At 42.6% G+C, this 22108-nt stretch overlaps 1 protein-coding gene across 3 annotated transcripts in view; it reads right to left on the reverse strand.

The window, feature by feature from the left end:
- Positions 1-22108, reverse strand: part of LOC147444687 (RNA helicase family protein) — a 132499-nt gene that overhangs the window by 107575 nt on the left and 2816 nt on the right. Inside the window, exons 2-3 of one of the 3 annotated variants that reach the window (XM_086527226.1) lie at positions 9796-9888; positions 9116-9220 (exon numbers count right to left, since the gene is read on the reverse strand). In XM_086527226.1, coding sequence (XP_086383352.1) covers positions 9116-9220; positions 9796-9888 — 198 coding nt within the window. The remainder of the gene's footprint in view (positions 1-9115; positions 9221-9795; positions 9889-22108) is intronic. The other 2 variants (XM_086527227.1, XM_086527228.1) reach the window with 2 other exon arrangements.

Raw genomic sequence — 22108 nt, forward strand, 5'->3', positions numbered from 1 at the left:
TGCATCACGTCATTGGCAGGAGGAGGGCCTCACAGTCGAGTTCTTGGCAGCTTTTTGGCAGAGGCTGTGGGACTCCAGACAGCCGAGGCGAGTCACCTTGTTCCAGTGGCTGGTTGGACACAGAGCCACAGCAGTAGGGAGCTGGCTGGTGCATAGTGGTCTCTCGGCCGCATGTGCAGCCTGTGACCAGTTGGTGGAGAGTCAGCGTCACTGTCTTTGGGACTGTCCCTCCGCCCAGCAGGTGTGGCTACGTGTTCTTCGGCTGATGCCTGCCCTCTCCACGGCTCGACAGTACACTTGGGGGGCAGCGGCTTGGTCCACCCTCACGGGCCCAGCACTTCAGTTTGAGCTATCTTCCACAAGCAGGATGATAGTGATACAGGGGGGGCGACCTACACTCCAGCCTGCTATAGAGATTACTCCACAGGAGTGGTGCAGTGAGAGAGAGGAGTGTTGGGAGCTCATCAGCGGCCTAGCTCTCTGGTTCATCTGGCGGGCCCACTGTTTCCGCATCTTTGAGGCTCGTCCTGTGCCACCAGCAGAGACTGTTCGTGACTTTTGGCTAGAGCTGATCCATACTCTCAGAGGAGAGCTTGAGGGACTACAAGGCAGCTCCGACCGCATGCGGGAGCGCCGCGAGGCTTTTCTTCGACTCTGGCGCCCTGGGCCTTTCTACACCATAGTCCAGGATGTGCTCAGATGGCACTACTATCCACCTGTGTGGCTCTTCCCTCCTCCCATCTCTTGATTTAGCCTCATTGTATATATGCTCTTTTTTCATTGGGAGAGTCTCCCCATCATGCTTGTTGTAGCCCTCTCTCACAGAGGTGGATGTAGCCCTATGGGCAGTTTTCATTAACTAATAGAAGGATCTTTTTCTCAGAAAAAAAAAAAAGTTGCCTATGACAGGTATAATGGGTACATCCCATCCTAGTGCTGCTAGAACTACCTCGGTCGGTGGTCCCGTTTCTTCTAGCGTAATCCCAAGTCAAGCTGCCAATTCAATCGAGATGAAGTTGGCCTTGGCTCCTACGTCAAAGAAGATGAGGGCTTCTTGATCTCATACTTTGTCCCACACTCTACAAAGCTCCATACTTTCATCCATTTGTGATGGGTCTGTCCCCACAAAATTCACTGCCAGTCCTGCTTTTTTCTTGCCTTTCTTTGCTCGCTCCTCTGCTACTCTGGAACTCTTTGGCTTGTCCTCTCCTTGATCATTAGACGCTTTGTTGGAGCACTTGGCAAGCAGACGTTTTCACAAAGTGATGACGTGGCATGACCTAAAGGTCAAACACCGAACAGAGAGAGGTCAAAGCCCTATTGAAAGATGCACAGAAGTGCTACCAACTTGCATAGCCTAGCCGAGACTTAAAAATAAAGAACAAGGATTTTATACGTTGTTCCAACTTATGGACTCCACATGACCTAAGGGGACACTAGAGATTAAAATAAAGCCAGGAATCCCAAATCGCGTGGGAATGCTCATGTGGCAGAGCTGTATGGATGTTAGAAAAGAGGACGTGAACTCGAAAGCGAGCTTCCTCCAAGTCCAGAGAAGGGTCACCAAGGAAGCGTGTGAAGCTATAGTCGAAGAAGTCTCATCGTCTGCGAATGTCACAGCTAGTCAAACCCCGAGGGACTGCTGCAAAAGGAGAGGTCTGAATTAGAGGTGGTGTCCTCAGGTGGGGCTGTCCCTCTCGAGCCATGCAACTCGTAGCGAAAGCACTACCAAGAGATTGTCTCGGTGTAAATGTGTGTCCAGTCCCTTGCGTCTAAGAAGGAGTGTGGGATGGGTCGGGTGATGAGGTTGAGGGCCCCACTGGGGAGAGAGTAGGAGCCGGAGGTGGGGGTGGAGGTGGGGGAGGAAAGGAAGGAGGAGGAGGCGGAACGGAGGAGTTTGAAGGTGGAGGGAGAGGAGGTGGTGAAGGTGGTGGAGCTGAGGTGGAGGGGGCCTCCTCAGGGGGGCCCTGCTGGAGGGAGTCAAAACGGTTCCCTGTTTAACCCAATGCTGTTGAGGTGTAGGAGGTCGGCTACAAGGGGAGGCAGTGTGGCGAGCCCGTCCCTGTCAACAGCAGTCGAGAACCTGCTGCCAACCGTCAGCTGTCCGATCGCTGTCCTCTGTTGAGGTACCAGACTGTGTGTACTGGGTACCTATCTGCTAAGCATGCTCAACCTTGGGAGGCTACGCATGCGTTGTGGGTCGAGATCTCCTGCGAGGACAGGCCTTCACTAAGTGATCCATCTGCCTGCAAATGAAGCACTGGTTCGGGAGTCTCAAATACTCCACCTTATGGCGTAACCATCCCCCACTCGCCCTAGCTAGAAGGACCACCTTCGGGAGAGTATGAGTGTCACGAACAAGAACGCGTACGGAAGGCACACCGGCAACCTTGGCTACAACTAAAGATACCGTGCGCGGGGTCTCCAAGGCTGTCCCAATCTAGGGACAAGTGTCCAACCACATGTCAAAAAGATTGATGCATATGTGACAAGTGTCCCAATTTTTGAAAAGCTTTACAACAAGTGTCTTTTCAACGTTCAAAAAGAGTGGACAAGCGTTCCAACTTTTGGAAGCTTTGCAACAAGTGTCCTTCCACTTGTCCTTCTAGAATCCTCCTCCTAGAATCTTCTAGAACCTTCCTTCTCTAAAAAACTGTTAACAAAAAGAAATATCAATATGGGTATCAAATGAAAGCTCTTTTTCGAAACACAAATCCAAGATGCTTGTGAAAACATAGAAGCATTCAGCCCACATATGCACAATGAGCAATATACCTTCATAAGTTCAGAATAGTCTAAACTCACGAATTATAAGAGGGAATAAAGCACTCATAAAACTATAAAAGCAAGGGACACACGAAAAGAAAATAAAAACAAAAACAAACAAACAAACAAACTAAATAACTTTGTTTGCTACGAAACAAAACTAGATAAAACAAAACATTATTAACTTAAAAATGTTTTTAGAAAAGGCATGTGTAAAAATAAGTTGACGCAACTTACTTGGCTTAAAACAAGTACTCAACTTTAAGCAAAAAAAGGATAAGACATCTTAAAAACTTAATCCTAGAAATCAAACTTCAACAACTTATAACCGAACACATTCTTAAGTCCTCAGGTAAGCTAAATATGAAATCGAAAAATGAATACTACTACAAACCTACGAAGAGCAAAGAACCAAACTTGACAATAAGTGATCTCAACTTCACTGCTTGTCCAAACAGGAAGAATAAGATTATCACCTTTACCATGCATAGCTTGGACAACAGCTATGACATCCCTACTCACGTCGTCAGTGCCCAAGAGTAGGTGCAGGTTTATATAGAGGCCATTCATGCTTTGAACGTACTCTACAAAACCAACGAACTGAGTTTCTATCACCCTCCGGAGGTGATGGGTGTACTCAGCCATGATAAAGGCTAGCAATTGTCAAGCTATAGTGAAAATACTAGAAGCGCTAAAGATTAAAACAACAACATAAGGTGTTATTAAGTCAAACAATAAGTGGGCTTTTTAGCTCCCCACTTCTATTGAATTCACTACTGATTATCTTGAACATTCCAAAGGAAGAAACACTAAAAATAAACTTACTACGATGCAAAAATGAACGAACTTTTTTCATGATTCTTTTGAATGAGTATCCTTTTTCAACTAGTAAAGAAATAAGATGGCAAGATTGAACAACAAAAGTAGATTTACTAGAACAAAGATGAGAAAATCTAAATAGTTGAGAGCAAATGACACCATACTTAGCTAAAAGAGAAATGTTCGAAGAAATGTGAGGCATGCGGATGATTTTTAGATTGGCATATTCTGGTTCAAGGCGCTTATCATAGATATCTACTTCTAATCCCAAGGGAGTCTGAAAAATCTTAAGGTCTAAAAAGGCACAACAATCACTATTTGTGGTACAGTTAAGTTCACAAAACTCCTTGGGATAAATTCCTCCGCCTACAAAACTCGAATTCAAGTACATAAAATCTTGAAAAGAAGGAACGTCAGGGACAAAAAGATCATCTACAAAGCGTCTTACATTGCATAACTTGTGCAAAAATATTGGGCAAGTGTTAGCAAGGACAAGACGCTCCATAAAATCAAACTCATAAGTAAAAAGATAGAAATTAGCAAGAAAAACAGCAACACAATTGGTGCCCATAGGGATACCAATTGTTTGCTTGAAAAGAGAGTCGCCGATGGTTATATATAAATTGTCCAAAAGAAAATCTAACCAAGATATGATGTCAATGTCATCTACAATCCTGGTGAATCTCTTTCTTCCTTTGTCTACATCTACATTCTTATTTTTCAGCCATAAGAAGTCAAAGTTCAACGTTGACTTTTCTACTAGCAATGCCTTGTACCTATCCTTCTCAAGCTTGTACGCAAAAACTTTTGAAATAAGAGACTTGACTCTAAATTTAAGGTCCTCCAAATTTAGCTTCGTGTATAGCGTTGTAAAGTCAAAAGTTTGGAGACATAAAGGAGAAGATTTCTCCTTAAGGCTTCTTGAAGAGTTCAAAAACTTTAAAACAGGAATCACGCCTACTGAATCATTTAAAATCCAACTTGAATCGGTAGGTACGTCTGCTTCCTTTAGCATATTATTCCACAATTCATTTACGCTAGGTAAAATGGCTTTTAAACAATACTTAAGCCATTTGGAAACCTCGGTCAAAGAGGTGTTACAAGAAGCAGCTATAAATCTAGGCTTTATAGGGTTCTTGTGGAACTTCCAAACGGTATATAAAAAAGGTAATTTAGGCTGGCACTTGAAACCAAAAGACTTACAAAAGTCTTGATGTTTCAAGATAACCTCTTGCATTGAAAGATCACAATCACTGTAAGTCTAAGAGTTTACTTCACCTAACAAGCATTCTAAATAGAACTTTTTGCACGTAACAACAAAGTTATTAGAGCACTTATCTACATAAGAGATTACAAAATCACGATGAAATTTCCTAAGAGCATCACGATCAGAAGAAGATAAGCTATTCCTTCCTGAAGAAACGTTCCGAGAGCAAGATGCTAATTTCAAAGAAGCTTTCTTGAGGATTACAGACTTCCAATGGGTAAAAATACCTTGAACTCCTAAAGACTCCTCAAACTTTACTACGAAACTAGAAATTCCTTTTTCTATGGCTTTGAGAAGGCAAGAGTCGTTTGAAGAAGGGGGCCTATATTTAGTACCTCTTGAGAAAAGGTCTTTCAAGGAATCTGAAGGAAGGATAGAACAATCCGCAGTAACTACATGACCCAAAGCTCCATTTACGTAAGAAGAAAAGGCAGATTTACTACAAGGGCAATCAATACTTAAGATTGCAAGCCTCTCTTGCTTTTTAAGATTACGTCCTATGTCACTATAGTTGAAAGCTTTTTGTCCTAAAGTTTTCACATATTTGAAAGCTACGACAGGATGGTTCCATACCTTTCTCACACAAGGAGGGAGAGCATCCAAAGCTTCTTGAGATCTCAAAATAGAGCTTAATCCAATCTTGTCTAAGTCAGGGGAGGTAAAGATAGTTATCAACAAATCTTTCTTTCCAACCAAGGGATTTTTCAGACTAGGACATTTGGACTTCAAAAATTTGCCTAACAGTACTCGAAGTTGAGTACTATGAGACTCTCTTAGCTCCAAATCTTCATACGAGTAGTTCTCAAGGGTATACAAGAGCTTAAATAGGATCCTTATATTATACCTTTCAAATATTTTATATAAAAAAAAAAGAACCCAATTCCATGGCTCTAGATAGGTAAATCAATCTCCGTTTGAAATCTCTATAAGCAAAAATTCTATGGTTAGAAGGGTCATCACTCTCAATTCTAGAGATTGAAGCCCTAGGGAGACCTTGTACTCTACTAGAAATAGTGTTGTGCAAAACAACTGGATTGCTTTCAAGGATAGAAGGCGGATCTGAACGAGAACCTTTAGGAATCCAAGTTCTTTTAAACCGACTTGAAGGGAGAACTAACTCGGGTTTGGGATGCCTTCGCCAAAGCATACGTTTCTTATGGTAAATTGTCTTATTTTTACGTAAAGAAGACTTTCCTTCCAAGTTGAAACCTTTAGGGAAAAAAGTATGCAAGGTTCTCATCCAAAACAACTCTCGAGGCCACGCTGATTTATAGAACTCTTTAGAGTTTCTAAAATTACCTTCTATATGCTCAATGGGAAAACAACGGAAAGACTCAAACCCATGTTTTGCTATTGACGCATACAAGGGTTTCACACTTTCACGTACGGTGCTCTTACTTTGAACTTTTCTCGCTTCTCTTACATGTTCCTGAAAACGAACAAAAGCTATTCGAAAGGTTTGGCCAACATACATCATAGAACTATCGTGAATATTATAAATAATATAAATAACTTGAGAGGTATGAACCGGACTTAGAGGACGATCCACCGCAAGATGTTTTTTCCTTAAACGCCTCAAACGATTGAGGGCTTTCATGGAAGAACTTGTGTAATGAGTACTAACTAAGACATTCTTAAAAGAAGCCCAACGAATAGGACCATCACCAAAAACATGCAAATTCCTCAAATTAGACTTAGCTAAAAACTTAAATCTTTCTTGATACAGATTATGACTACTTCTAGCTACTGAAAAGAAAGAAGGGTCGAAAAGACGTACCTGAGAGTCATCAACATTGTTGGTTGAAGCTGAAGAAGAAGTAAAAGTGTTTTTCATTTTTGTAGTAAGGTCAGTGTTTCAGATCAACGCCCGCCTCAAGGCTAAAGATCCTAAGGCTAGATTGGTGCTAGCCACACCCCTCATTTGTATAGAAGGGCTACTGCCAAGCAGTGAGGTCCTTAAATAAGGCTGCTTGCTACACTCAAAAGATCATCGACAATAGCGTGCAATCGAGTGCCCGTGATCCCTTGCTAGAATCACTACTCAACCTCTCCTCTCACAAGAGATATTTCATGAAACCGCACAAGAAACCCTTGATCCAAAGGACCCAAATTAAGATGTTATTTTTATTTTTTAAGAGATTTAAGAGCAAAACATTATTTATTAAAAACATACAATCTACAAAGTTAGATTTATAACTTTCTCACTACAACAACCAAACACACACACACACACACACAATCAAAAGCAAAAAACAACAAATAGACAAATCAAGACAAATTAAAAAATAAAAGACATAACACTCAAACAAACCAAAATCAAGACGAAAAGAAGCTCTACACAATAAATCAGGATACAACCAAAATTACAAAAAGACCCATTACTTATAAAAAAAAGTTTATTTAAACCAAGGAATAAAAGTAATACACACATAAAATCACATCGACACACACATGAGTATAAGATCGGTAGCTGTTGGGGTATGCACACCCTCCCAATATATCTTCATGAAGCTCAACAGCTGGTCACCACTCGGACGAAAATCAAAAAGATTTGCATGTCCGCTAGATGACTGAAAAATATACCTTCATAAGTTCAGAATAGTCTAAACTCACGAATTATAAGAGGGAATAAAGCACTCATAAAACTATGAAAGCAAGGGACACACGAAAAGAAAAGAAAAACAAAAACAAACAAAACAAACAAACTAAATCACTTTGTTTGATAAAAAACAAAACTAGATAAAACAAAACATTATTAACTTAAAAATGTTTTTAGAAAAGGCTTGTGTAAAAATAAGTTGACGCAACTTACTTGGCTTAAAACAAGTACTCAACTTAAAGCAAAAAAAGGATAAGACATCTTAAAAACTTAATCCTAGTAATCAAACTTCAACAACTTATAACGGAACACATTCTTAAGTCCTCAGGTAAGCTAAATATGAAATCGAAAAATGAATACTACTACAAACCTACGAAGAGCAAAGAACCAAACTTGACAATATGTGATCTCAACTTCACTGCTTGTCCAAACAGGAAGAATAAGATTATCACCTTTATCATGCATAGCTGGACAACAGCTATGACATCCCTACTCATGTCGTCAGTGCCCAAGAGTAGGTGCAGGTTTATATAGAGGCCATTCATGCTTTGAACGTACTCTACAAAACCAACGAGCTGAGTTTCTATCACACTCCGGAGGTGATGGGCAATCTTTCATGATCATGCCATCTTATTGATTGTAACTGTCATTTCTGGCAGATCTAGCCCATACTCCAAGGCATTAATCCTTTCTATGTGTGAGTATGTCCCTGATATGCGAGAGTTACAAGCCACAAGCGCCTTGTTTCAGCTAGCTAGGTGGGAGTGTGCATTATCTATTGTTCCAACCCACTGCATGGTCCACCATAACCTGTGACCACTCATCAATGCCTACTCAAATGCACTATTCTCACTATCCTTCAAATAGGAAAACAATTTTCAAATGTAAAAAAATGAGCAGTATTAGAAAAAAGATACAAGATCTTTGTCTATTGAGTTGTGACACAATAGCTCGGAAAAGTTTGTTCTTCCTCCTCCGCAAGAGTTGGGCAAGAAAACATTTTCTTACAAAGAGCATTTTCTTCACACTACTGAGGACAGGTTTACTGTACAGCCAAGATACGTGGATTTACAAGATAGGAAGAATGTATAGACTAACATTCAAACTTAAGGCAGGAACCCAGGCGCATGATGGCCTTAAGGTGTCACCCTTTCCCTTCATCTCAATTATCATAACTTAGCCCTTGTATACTTAAGTCTAGAGTCTTGACACCCTAGTACTCCTATCTCCGCTATTATTAAAATTTGCAAACAAATATCATTTAATTCAAGCATTCAGATCGGTATAGGAGCTGCTCAAACTTATCATGAGAGCTACCAGAGTGCCGATAAAACAATGTCCACATGTCAATAATGATCACACCAAACCTTTCACAAGCACTGCTGCTGGACACCATGCAAGAGCAATTGGATACCAACCGATATATCAATAGGCCCTGTTTTACAAAATCATCTTCGTTCCCAAGGCTTTGTGAGTCGGCAATACAAAGGCACTAAAAATCCAAAGGAATGGCTGTTGTGTTGTAAGTTTTCAATTTATAAATACCCTATCATCTCATTAAGAAAACTCACAGCATGGGTGCACACAGAAAAAAAAATGTGGCTATGATTGCATATATAAAACTGCAGAAACTCTCCAAAACTATTGATGATAAGGTGACTTACGTGTTGAGACTCCTCTCGTGAGCTTCGTCCAGAATAATTACCGAGTATTGTTTTAATTCTGAATCAGATAAAAGCTCCCGCAGAAGGCAGCCATCTGTGAGATACCTAAGTATGGTTGACAAAATCAGTGCCCATGAAGACCTAAAAGGTTGCAATAATCAAAGTTTTTCATCTTGCAAACATTGATAAACGAAAAATGAGGAGTGCAAAGGGGCAGAAGGTATTATCTTGCAAGTGCAGATAGTTGAAGAAAATTATCACACCATGGTGCTAGAACATTCACCCTCGAGCATATCCAGATCAGTTTCTTTAGATTAATACTTATATGTCATACAAAGGGCATACACACTGGCGCTGCCATGTATATCTATGCTACCTGTTGTTCTAGCACAATGGTACGTAGGCAGCCACAATTTTCAAAACGTAAAGAGAACAGAGTATCTCTTAACAACTAGTATATTCAAATTGAAGGACATGTAGACTCATGTATAGTATTGACTAAACACTGCTGCAAACTCACTAATGGCATCACCGTCCTACAGTAAACACAAAACAAGGATCAAAATACCCTCTTACAAAGATATATGAGCATAGTTCAGACAGGTTTGGTTACATAGCTGTCCAGGGGTTCTCCAAAATAAACCGTTTAAACCCACTATTTCAATAAATTAGGTGCTTACTTGATCTGGGTTTTATCTGATGTACGGTCTTCAAATCTTATAGAGTATCCAACCTCCTCTCCTAGGCGCACATTCATTTCCGATGCTACCCTTCTGCATCAAAACGATACACACTGTACACAGTTATGTGCAAAGCCTATGATTTGGTTGTACAGGCCCACACTGAGCTCAGACAGAACAATAAACCTCTAATCATCATCCATCGGATGCCCAGACAAAAGCAGGAAAAGCCCAAATTTCTTTGATGTGACAAATTCAAAGCATGCTTATGAAGTCCAGGTTCACGAATGGCCAAAACATCCAAGTGGTTTCCAAACAGTCAGAATTAAACGTCTTATTTAGTGATACAAGCTAAAATTACTGAGGTGACTCTTAAGCATGTTGAAGTTTTTTTCTTTTTATATTCTCTGTTGGAATAGGGTTGCGGCTGGTTCCACTACAAGTGCAACTATTGTAGTCTTCTATGAAAGGAGATTGTGATGCTAATGTAGATGCAGAATGGGCTTTTAGTGCACAGTGCATTTATGATCCTATTATCCATTATGCATGTATGTCAGTTGCTGCAGATTCTCATATGTGGTAGGAAACACACACAGCTTGGAGAAGACGAAGAAGCTCAAGGCACGCAACAGAGAGTATGTATTGCTTAGTGCACAATGAAAAGATAGGATAGCCCTAAGCTATACCATGCACGGGGGAAAAAACCTCCTAGTGAGGGAAAAAATGCCCCGGGCGGTCCTAGGTGTGTTCACACACATCACTACCATATATGTATGGTAACAAATCCCCCCTCGGAGTGATGTGGTGAACGAGAGCTGGCACATACAATATAGGGAAGTGCCATGCCCTGAGGACATGATCAGTCCTTAAAGGGGAGTAAGCCCAAAGCTCTGCGGAAAGCTTCGAACTTCTCACGAGACAATGACTTTGTGAAAAGATCTACAAGGTTGTCCTGTGTTGGCACATAAGCCAAGCTTATCTCTCCTGCTGAGAGTCTCTCCCTGACATGGTGATGATGCACTTCAATGTGCTTCGTGCGAGCATAAAAAACTGGGTTCCTCACAACTGCCAATGCGCTCTGACTGTCAGTGTAGATGATGTTGGCAATGTCATGTCTAACACCCAAATCAGCCATAAGGCGTCCGAGCCATACGCACTGCGTCCGAGCCATACGCACTCAACCGTAGCTGGGAAGACTGCCCTGTACTCCGCCTCACAACTAGAAGTGGCTACAGTAGGTTGCTTCTTGCTCAACCATGATATGCATGAACTGCCAAGCATGAAACAAAAACCACTCATGGACACTGTCACAAGACGGGCACCACGTGTCAATAGAAAAAAACACATTGAACAGACTTTTAGCACTTCAATAACAACTGAACTGAAATAGAGAGACGACACGCGACACGGAGCGGCGGAATTCCACCCCCCAGAGAGTATTGGCCCCAAACCTTGGCGCCCCTTTCGGTATTTCTTTATATTGCATCAACACAGTACAAGCCGGTACTCCATACTCTGCACCTTCTCCAGGAAGCATGCCAGAGAATGAGCCCTAACCTCATATTTAAAGGCCCTAGGCCCCAAAAGCAGTTTACAATGAAAAGCCTTCAAACTCAAAAGCATTTGGTCCAAAAGTAATGCCCAAAAAGCTGTCAGCGTAAGTCACGGAAATCCATACAGCTGCCACGTCATCAACCAACGCAAAACACGGAAATCTGTACAGCCTGCCACGTCATCTGCCAACGCAGTTTTTGGAAATCTACCACATCATCAGTTTTCGCAAGTCTCTTTTGTGTGTGTGTGTATGAGAGTCCTGCCTTATTTTAATCCTTTATGTCAAGTCCCCATAAGTTGGTAGGACTTCTTCTGTTACTTGTTCTTAGGGTTTAGGCCCCTCGGCCGACATCTACAAGTTGACTCCCTTCTTGAGGGCTTTGACATGTCAACAGTTTGTGACATCTCTCCTTCTTGAAAGAGAGTAATCGTCCGCGATTACAGCATATCTGCAAAACAACTCAAGTTAGCTAAAAAATTTCCGAGGGTCATTCCGAGGGACATTCCGAGGGACAATCAGTTTGCTCTTTTTGTTAAGGAGTTAGCTTCTCCTTTCAGCTCTTTTGATCAAGGAGTTAGCTTCTCCTTTCGGCTCTTTTGATCAAGGAGTTAGCTTCCCTTTTCGTCCAGAACGGAACTCTTGATATTCCAGCGTAGTAAAATTAGCCATCACACCCAGACCACAGTGATCTTTCACGAGTGTGCTAATGTACTAAAATTACATACCCACGCAATCTCATCCAATTAGGAATATTTAGTAATTGGCACATCACAATGCAACACAAATGCTTACATATGCATGTTACAAGACACAACAAACAGCGCCGCTGAGCACTCCCCTGAGACAAACAGTCTGCGGTATGAAGCTACTCAACGACTACCTCGTCACTCCCCTCGTAAATAACCTAAAAAGGTCCGGGCCATGAGCTCAGAGGACTGTACAACCAAACGCTCCCCAGACCGCAGTCTGCGTCCCTTGGAGGTTCAAGCATACAACCAAACGCTCCCCAAGCATCGGCCTGCGTCGTTCCGAGGTTCAAACAATATTTCTCACTTCTCCACCCAGAAGTAAAAATCACCAATCAATGAAACCAGTATTAAAACCAAAGTCAAAAACATTTCAAACCGGCACCAAAACAGGTTCAAAACAGATATCAGCCATTTCAAACAAATACCAAACAGGATCACTAAACAAGTTCAAATAGAACTCAAACTTAAAAAGCAATCTCGACATCAGTCGAGCTCGAAAAGTCGTCTTACTTTCCATCTTGAAACCTACATAAAAAATTAGGGTTAGGTTCCTTCCATAAGGTCGTAGCCTAGCACAGCATGGTCCATGAGCTCTTGGATAGACAATGCTACTCTGGCCGGCGATGGTAGTCCCAAGTCATAGCAGTCACACCGGACCTCTGAGGTTATCAACAAGAGACACCTGTTGAGGGATGTCGAGGAATTTCAAGTTATAATCTGCTAGGGTTTCCATGGCAAGCATTTTAGGATACCCCACTTTGCTAGAAGTTGCACTCCGAAGGAAGATGTCAGAAATTGTATAACTTCGGGCAAAAAAAAAAAAATCTTGGAAGCTTACCAAGTACTTGGAGTATGTTGCTTGGTAGCTACCAACATCTGCATGGCACTGCCTCTGAGAAAAACAGTGACTCGAAACAAATCTTGATCCTTCTTTTGCAAGTGATCTTAATGGCTTATGCCCTGTAAGACATGAGCGGTGAAGACGGGAGCGTGCCCGATGCACGAAGAAGTAAGGCTGGGAGTGACTAATAAGTCCGGGGTCGGAGCACGAATCCAATGAACTTTGGAAATTCAATTTTGCCCTGTCTGCTCTTTGGTAGGACCGATATGCTTTCAGAAAAGCACACGCCTGATGCTCTGATACAACTATCACAAGACGGGCACCACGTGCCAATAGAAAAGAACAGACTGAATAGACTTTTAGCACTTCAATAACAATTGAACTGAAATAGAGAGATGACACACGACACGGAGCGGCGGAATTCCACCCTAGAGAGTATTGGCCCTAAACCTTGGCGCCCCTTTCGGTATTTCTTTATATTGCATCAACACAGTACAAGCCGGTACTCCAGACTCTGCACCTTCTCCAGGAAGCATGCCAGAGAATGAGCCCTAACCTCATATTTAAAGGCCCTAGGCCCCAAACGCAGTTTATAGTGAAAAGCCTTCAAACTCAAAAGCATCTGGTCCAAAAGTAATGCACAAAAAGCTGCCAACGTAAATCACGGATATCCGTACAGTCTGCCACGTCATCATGCCAACGCAATTTTTGGAAATTTGCCACATCATCAGTTTATGAAAGTCTCTTTTGTGTGTGTGTGTGTGTGTGTGTGTGTGTGTGTGAGTCCTGTCTTATTTTAATCCTTTATGTCACTTGGGGCCCCATCGGACAGGGTCCCTAGAAGTTGGTAGGACTTCTTCTTCTGTTACTTGTCCTTCTTAGGGTTTAGGCCCCTTGGCCGACATCTGCAAGTTTCTTCAGGGCTTTGGCAGGTCAACAGTTTGTGACAGACACTCGCGTGTCATAACAACCAAACCAATCTGAGTCCGGAAAAGCATGTAAATTTGGCAGCAATGATCCCGATTGGGATAAAACAACCCAAGATGTAAAGTGCAACTCAAGTAGCCAAAAATCCTCTTGACAGCCTGCCAACGCTTAGACCCTAGGCTATGCATAAATCTATTGACCTGTGAGATTGCAAACTTAATATCAGGCCTTGTATTGCATACATAAATAAGGCATCCAATAGTAGTTTGGTAAAGAGTGACATCGGCAGAATCACCAGCATCATGAAGACTCAACTTCAAACCTGTTTCCATGGGAGTGGCAATAGGCTTGCAGTCTTCAAGTCCAAACTTACATAGCAATGTCTCTATTAACGTGTTTGACACAAGGCAATACTACCATCACACTACTTAAATTGTATGCCCAAGTAATGATGCAACAGCCACAAATCTTTCATCTTGAAAGTAGCATTCAAATCAGCCTTAAATTCAGTAATATGTGTCTCATTCGGACCAGTGATCAGCAAATCATCCACATATAGAACAACAATGAGAAGTACATCACCCCCACGCTTTACATACAAAGTGCCCTCTGTTGGACTCTTACAAAAGCCACGTTTAACCAAATTAGTGTCAGCTTTCTCATACCAAGCAGGAGGAGACAGCTTCAACCCATACAAAGCTTTCTTACATTTGCACACTTTATCCTCTTGTCCTTTCTTGACAAAACCGTGAGGCCGTGCTACATAAACTTCCTCAAATATGTCACCATTCAAGAAAGTAGTAACAATATCTGATTGAAGTACATACCATCCAAAATGAGCTGCCAATGCACATAGAAAACGCACATTAGTCATACGACAAGTGGGATCAAAAGTCTTCATAATCCATGCCTTTCTGCTCTGCATAACCTTTTGCAACGATCAATCTCACCATCTGGCTTGCGTTTCAACTTGTAAACCCACTTCGTGCCAATGGTAGGAGGCAAATCACATAAAGTCCATGTGTCATTTCCTATAAGTGCATCATATTCTGATTGCATGGCAGCCATCCAATTTTCTGATTTATATGCTTCATAGAAAGACAAGGTTGCTCTACATCACATAAGCTAGAGACAGCCAAAGCATAACAATCTGATGCATAAGATGCATGACGAGAACCTGAATGAGTACGACTACACAAAAGTGCATCCAATTTACTGTCACACAAAGTATGCACCAGCCACTTTGGCATACCTCTAGCCTACTCATTCTCAACCCTTTCCACATCAAGTACATCATGTACATCTGCATCAGAAATTGGCCAATCTGTAACATTTTCAGAAACCCCCATAGGCTATACATTTGCCTCTCATAAATGTCCTGTGAGCTTACATTACTATCTCTAGTACATGACAGCACAGAATCTTCTACAAACACGTCGTCACATGAAACCAAGATATGCTTCATTTGTGGATGGTATAACCTGTAACCTTTGCTTTCAGTACTATAACCAACAAAAATGCATTTAACAGTCTTATCATCCAATTTTCTGCGCTACATTTGTGGCACCAAAGCATAAGCCAAACAACCAAAAACGCGCATGTGATCCATAGGAGGCTTTCAATCATGCCATGCTTCATATGGAGTCATAGACTGCAAATATTATGTAGGACACTTGTTAAGTACATAAGTGACACACATGATAGCCTCAAGCCAAAACAAATGTGGTAAAGCTTGACTTTTGACAATACATCGTGCCATTTCCGTAAGCTACCTATTTTTTCTTTCAGCAATACTATTTTGTTGAGGTGTATACGGCACTGTACATTGGTGTTTTGTCCATAGTGTATTTATAGATATTTGCCATAACCAAAAATTGCTTAAGAGCACATAAACACTTCGGACTTAGCTTTAAGCAGATACACCCATGCATGCCATGAGTAATCATCAATGAAAGTAACGAAGTAAAGGTAATTGCCCAAGGACAGAGTTTGCATAGGCCCACAAACATCACTATGCACAAGCTGCAACTTGCATGTAGCCCTAACTGAACCATCCTTCGGAAACTTCGAATACTATATTTTGCACAAAATACAGCCTTCACAAACATGCTTCAAGAGGCGGCAAAGAAGCAAATTTCTACAAAAGCAACAAACTGACAAAATTCAGATGCCCAAAACGTGCATGTCAAAGTTTTACTTCTAAAACAGCCTTTGAATCCACAACTACATTTGCAAAATTCTGCCCACACTTTCCATACAAAGTGATCTTACACAGTCCATGGCATAAAATGCCAGAAACAACAATTTCATCACCAAAATTAAGATCATAAACTCTGTCATCCACAAATTGCACAACAAGCCGAAGTCTAGCAAGTGCAAATACAGACAAAAGGTTCTTTTTTATCCCAGGTACATGAAGTGTATCAAGTGTGAAAGAACTGCCATTCGCAACAGTCAACACAATCTTTTCAACTCCCTTGACCTGATAAGAGGCATTGTTGGCACAAGTGGTTGAATTCCCATGAGGGACATTCTCGAGAGAGTAAACAAGTCACGATGAGAGTTAATGTGCTTTGTAGCACTTTTTCGGCTTTTGGTAAGAGACACACCACCTTTACCCGAACAACCTCCCACTTAAAAATGAGTGTGCCGATAGGTGGACCTACTAGCTAACTAGTATATACAATATGATAAGGAAAGATCATCTTTCAACCTACATCCACTGGCTCTCTCAAAATACATGCATACTATTGTATAGGCTCTAGTGATAGGTGAGTGAATGTATCACTGTTAGAGCCAAAATGTATATCTCGCAAGTATCCCATAATGTTTTGCATAGCTCAAGATGCATTGAGCTAGTGTTAGTCGTTGCACAACTGACTATCCCAACTAAAAAACTCCCATTGTTGTTGCTATATCGGGTGTCGACACTAAAAGGTCATACATGAGACTCTCAAAAGCTAACAATAACTGTGTGATATCTTCCAATCTATCCATGCCAACCATATCAACGCTCATGCATGACCTCTACCAACCTATACACGGTAGGCACCTCAATGCCATCTATGTCAGTATCATGATTAGTCACGTAAAGATTGAGGCTCCTCATTTGGTTGACGTTGTTGTACGTTGTCACCCTTTGCACTCCTTAAGTCTTCATCGTCCTCAAGCTCCATGTACTCATCACCAGTTTCTTTTGTTTGTTTTCTTTCCAAGTAATCTTTGTACATATTTTTTTCATTGAAAATTACATCCCTACTTCTAAAGATTTTACCATCTTCAGGATTCCATAGGCAATACCCAAAGTCGCCTTCTCCATAGCCAATGAAGAAACACTTTTTGGACTTTGCATCTAGCTTTGATCTTAGGCTTCTATCTATGTACATGAAAGCCTCACACCCAAACGCTTTGAGAAATGAACATTAACCGGTTTACTTGTCCATGCCTCCTCTGGAACTCCCCCTTCCAATGCCGTTGAGGGTGACCGATTGATCAAATACACAGACGTACTTACTGCCTTCACCCAAAGCTCAAGCAACGCATCTTCTTTTTGCCCTTTTCACCAAAATTCCCAGACGAAGTGCTGCCAATAAAAGCATTAGGAACAGGTGATTTACCGCTCACAGAAGAACCATGAGAAGTGGCTACATTGCTGTTACCACTTTTTCTTTGAGCAGCAATAAAGGCATGTTCAACCGCACCCTGTTTAGCTCTGTTTTTTCTTGAAAGTGACTCTTGCAATAGCAATGTGCATAATGTATCAAACTTGACAACATTAGGATTTCCTTGGGTCATAAGTCTCCAAGTACTAGCAAAAGTCTCATAAGAATCTGGCAAAGCATCAAGAACAGTCTGCACAAGGGAACTGTCAGGAATGACTTCGCCTGCAAAAATAAGTTTCTCATTAATATCCTTGATACCAGCAAGAAAAGTGTCCATTTCATCTTCCTCATGCATAATCTTCAATTCCAACTCTTTACGCAGCAATGCAATTTTAGCCTCGTTGCGACTTGCAAAAAGACTAGCCAAGCCTGTTTTGCAGATTTAGTTGAGCGAATGTGAGGAATAATAGTGCGCTTCCCAAATAATGCAATCAATGCATGAGTCTTCGCATCTCTAACATCCCAACGAGCTTTCCTAACCGTAGGTAAAAAAGCTCTGGCAACAGCAACCCTGCCACCAAAACCTGCAACATCCTCAACATCGCCTGTATCCTCAGAACCAAAGCGTACATCAATGCCCTGCACAACATTTCAAACGCCCTTTGACACAAGAACATGTTGCATCATGTAGGTCCACATTGGGTAATTGTCCCCATCCAATTTATGATTTATCCTCAGCAGCAATCATCTTGAACACATCTGTGTTGTTGTCAACCATGGCGAGTGACTAAACCTGATGTAAAAACTGCCCGAAAAGAGGAGAAACGAAGCGGGACCGACACGTGCTACATAGCACAACCCGTAGAAGACTGTAAGGGACCTGTTATGCAACAAATGACACTGACAGAAATTTTGCACAAAAAGACGAAATTACCTACGTAATACTGCCTGTAGTGGAAACGGAGGCAAAATGGGCCCGAATGGAAAATCTTAGCGGATTGAGCTCTATGAGCAGACCCGAAGTATTTGCCGACCTGTTGGCGCTCACCAAAGCTCACTAAAATTGGAGAAGATGAGTAGGCGTGTGCTTGCGATGCTGGCGACTATGCCCGTGAGGACGCGACCTGCTCTGATACCAATTGTTAGAAATAGGGTTGCAAGGAAACACACACAGCTTGGAGAAGATGAAGAAGCTCAAGGCACGCAACAGAGAGTATGTATTGCTTAGTGCACAATGAAAAGATAAGATAGCCCTAGAGTGATGGGCGTATATACAATGCATGGGGTCCTAGTGAGGGAAAAAATGCCCCGGCGGTCCTAAGTGTGTTCACACACATCACTACCACATATGTATAGTGACATTCTCTAGCAGTTTCAAAAAGAAAGGGACCGTGATCTTGCGATCGTCTTTATATGTGTAAACACCTTCACGGAAAATTTCAAGGGGACACGAGGAGGCAGGTAAGAAGTTGTCAGTAAACAACTAAAAGAAAAACTCGGAAAAATTTTCCTCTACACACACAACTACAAAATACTAGCATCGATGCTTGCAAAGAGAGTTTAAATGTAAACTTCAGACAAAACTTATGCTAACTGTTATTGCTAAGATAACAAATTTGCCGATCTCATTGGTATGACCGATTTGAAACTTGTTCTCACTAAAAAACACCGTATTCAAAAAGAGAAACAACCGTTTTTTCAGCCTTTCTGCATTTTCGAAGACACCTCTTAAAAACTACATCTTTTCGATATAAGGCCAGAGTCTAGTCTTATCATTACATTGGGATTCCCCCTTTGTGCTTTGTTCTCTATCTCATGATTGGCCAAACTATGGAGCCGTACTAGAGGCATAGTTGAGAGTGAAGGCCTGCACACCCAAGACAGGCTGGTTTCAGGTAAGCTTTCTCTAGTATCGACCACACCTTACTCTGTGCGGCCTGATTGATCAGGCAAAGGCGTGGAAGAGGCGACTTCACTACTCCTTTGTGGTTCTCTGCAAGGCCTTCAACACAATCCCATGTGAATCACAACTGGCTCTTCAAGGGTCTCAAGTACTTGGGGTGCCATCACAAATGATTTGCGGGATTAATCTCTTTACGAGTAGGTGACACATAGAGTATGATGCCCAGGTGGCACATTCGAGCCTATTATTAGCACTATTAGTGTGAAGCAAGGGTGCCCACTCTCCCTAGCTTTGTTTGCGTTATAGTTCAGGCATATCTCTTTGATTCGTATGGTCGGTCCCCCAGGGACAAGTATTAGGGAGTGTGTTGTTTTGCGGCTATGCCCGGTGAGTGAGAGTTAGGTTTCTCATGTCGGGATATGTCTAGCCATATTTAGCCTTGGGTTTTGGCTTGCTTCTATGGCCATTATGCTCATGCAGCAAAGTTACCCGTAACGGGATGGGAGGGTCCGTAACGGGACGGGAACGGCGATAAGGGGGGACCGAAACGGTCTACTAGAGTAAGGCTCGAATTACCTCCATTCAGCTTAGTCCCAAATCAACTCCTAAACAACCCAAAATTGCCCTCAAACTGCCCTAAATATGTCCCCCAAATAGCCCCAAATCTGCCCCCAAATGCCTACTTTTGCCCGTTCTGCCCCACGCTCCGCCTCCCGTTCCGAAACACCAATCTGGTTACACCCCGTTCTGTAACGGCGTTCCATTCCCGACTCCAACAAGACTCAACTAGAACGCTGTTTCCGAACATTTGGGCTACGTTCCGCCCGTTCCTCGTTACACTGTCCTGCAAGTTGGGGATATTTTTCTTAGCCTTGCCAGTATTTTGCCCATTTCCGAGCTGGCCTCTGGTGCTTTCTTTTTCCCTATTTTCCCATTTACCAGGTCATGGGGGTTGGTGGACAACTAGCCGACCTGGGATCTGGGGGGGTATATAGGTGTGGGACTGGTGGACAGCTGGCCGACCTGAGATCTGGGGGGGTATATACGTGTGAGTAGGGCCACAAGAGGTGGTGTGTGTGCAGAGTCCCTGTGGTGCAAGGCGCCCCCATTGGGCAGCCCTAGGAGGTCCATGGAGGGCAGGGGGGCAGCATCCCTAGCATTTTTGCTGGCTACTCCCATCCCTAGCGTTTTTCTTCACCATGAGGCTTGAGCAGGGCGGCACCAGAGAGGAAGTTCCATGCTCTCTACTCGAGACATGTTTCCTCTTTCTCCAGATCTGCTCTCTTGCTAGGAGGAGATATTGCCAAAGCCTCTCTTTCACAGGCCCATGTGGAGACCGTGTCAATGGTCTTGTATGCAGGAGCAATTGGCAGTGTCAATAGCAATTGTAGTTGTGTGTACCCCGGGTGTATGCAATTGGCATGTCAGTTCTATGCCTTCTATGCCTGACCACCCTTGGTCTCTTGTAGGAGCAGCTTGTTATCAGCATGGAGAGCCTTAACTAAATCTCTCTCTCTCTCTCTTTCTCTCTCTCTCATTCTCGGATGTCCTGTCTCTTTCTATCTCAGTGATCTCTCTTCTCCACAGGTGTGCCTTGATCATGTGTTTGGCATTGGAGGTGTTCTAGATCGGAGGTCGAGGTGTTCACCGAATCACGAGCCAGTTCTTGTTCTCATTACATCTTTCGGTGCCACCTTTGACATGGTATTAAAGCCCTATGGTGATACGACCACCTTGGATGCTTTGATTTGGCTGATCCGGTGCGGTTTTGGACATGATTGAGAGAGAAGAAGCTTGCTGTTTTTTTCGAGTTTTGTCGAAGTTTGGGGCAGATTTGGGTATGTGGAGGCCTTGGATCCTTGTCTACGACTTCCCCGTCTTTACCCTTGATTACCCCGGCCTCTCTTCACTGAGGGGAACCTGATGGAGGCTTCAAGATGTGTAGCAGTGCCATATTGCTTTGGTTTTCCCAGATGGAGTCATGTTATTGAGCCTTCCCGCAAGGGGAGCAAGCATGCGGTTGTTGGATCCAAAGGGGAGCTATTCATTTCCAGCTTCTTCTTCAGAGAGAAGTGTTTGGACAGTAGTAGGCTCTTCTTCCTCACTTCTGGAGGAGGTTTCTATGGTGGTGTTTTCTTCGAGGAGATGGATTGGCAGATTTGCTGTGCCTTTTGCAAATGCACATCTTTCTTGGAAGTGTCGACGGAGTTACCTATCCGATGGGTAGCAGGCTAATGATTTGGTTGCACTTTTGAACCAAATTGTGGATTATAGATGATAGAGGGGGTTGCAGCAACACTACCTGAAACCCCTCGGTGCTTTCTATACAGCTCTTTCACACTCTAGTTGCTCTGGCATCTTCTTAGCCAAATCCTCTATGATCTTGGCTGCCGCAATTCTCTGAGCTTGACGCTCATCAACCTCCTTAGCCTTTCCCTTAGCTTTCCATGTAGCCCGCTGCTTTTCCCGTCTCCGAGCCTCTTCATATTGCTTCTTTCCTATACAGGCTCATTTAGTAAATCCTCAATTACCACTCAAGCACTTCTAGTAATTACTCTCATTGGAACTCGTTCAGCTGGCTTCGCCTCACATCCTTTAGGTTTCACATTGTCCGGACACTGGACTGCGAAGTGTCCATACTTTCCGCAAGTGTAGCAGCTGAAATTCCTCCTTCCGAAGTAAGCTCTATCTCGCCCCTTATCATTGGTGCCCTGATATCGTCCTCTTTCAAGCTCA

Source organism: Adiantum capillus-veneris, chromosome 13, assembly GCF_014529385.1.
Source record: "Adiantum capillus-veneris isolate H3 chromosome 13, ASM1452938v2, whole genome shotgun sequence".
Classification (NCBI taxonomy): Eukaryota; Viridiplantae; Streptophyta; class Polypodiopsida; order Polypodiales; family Pteridaceae; genus Adiantum; species Adiantum capillus-veneris.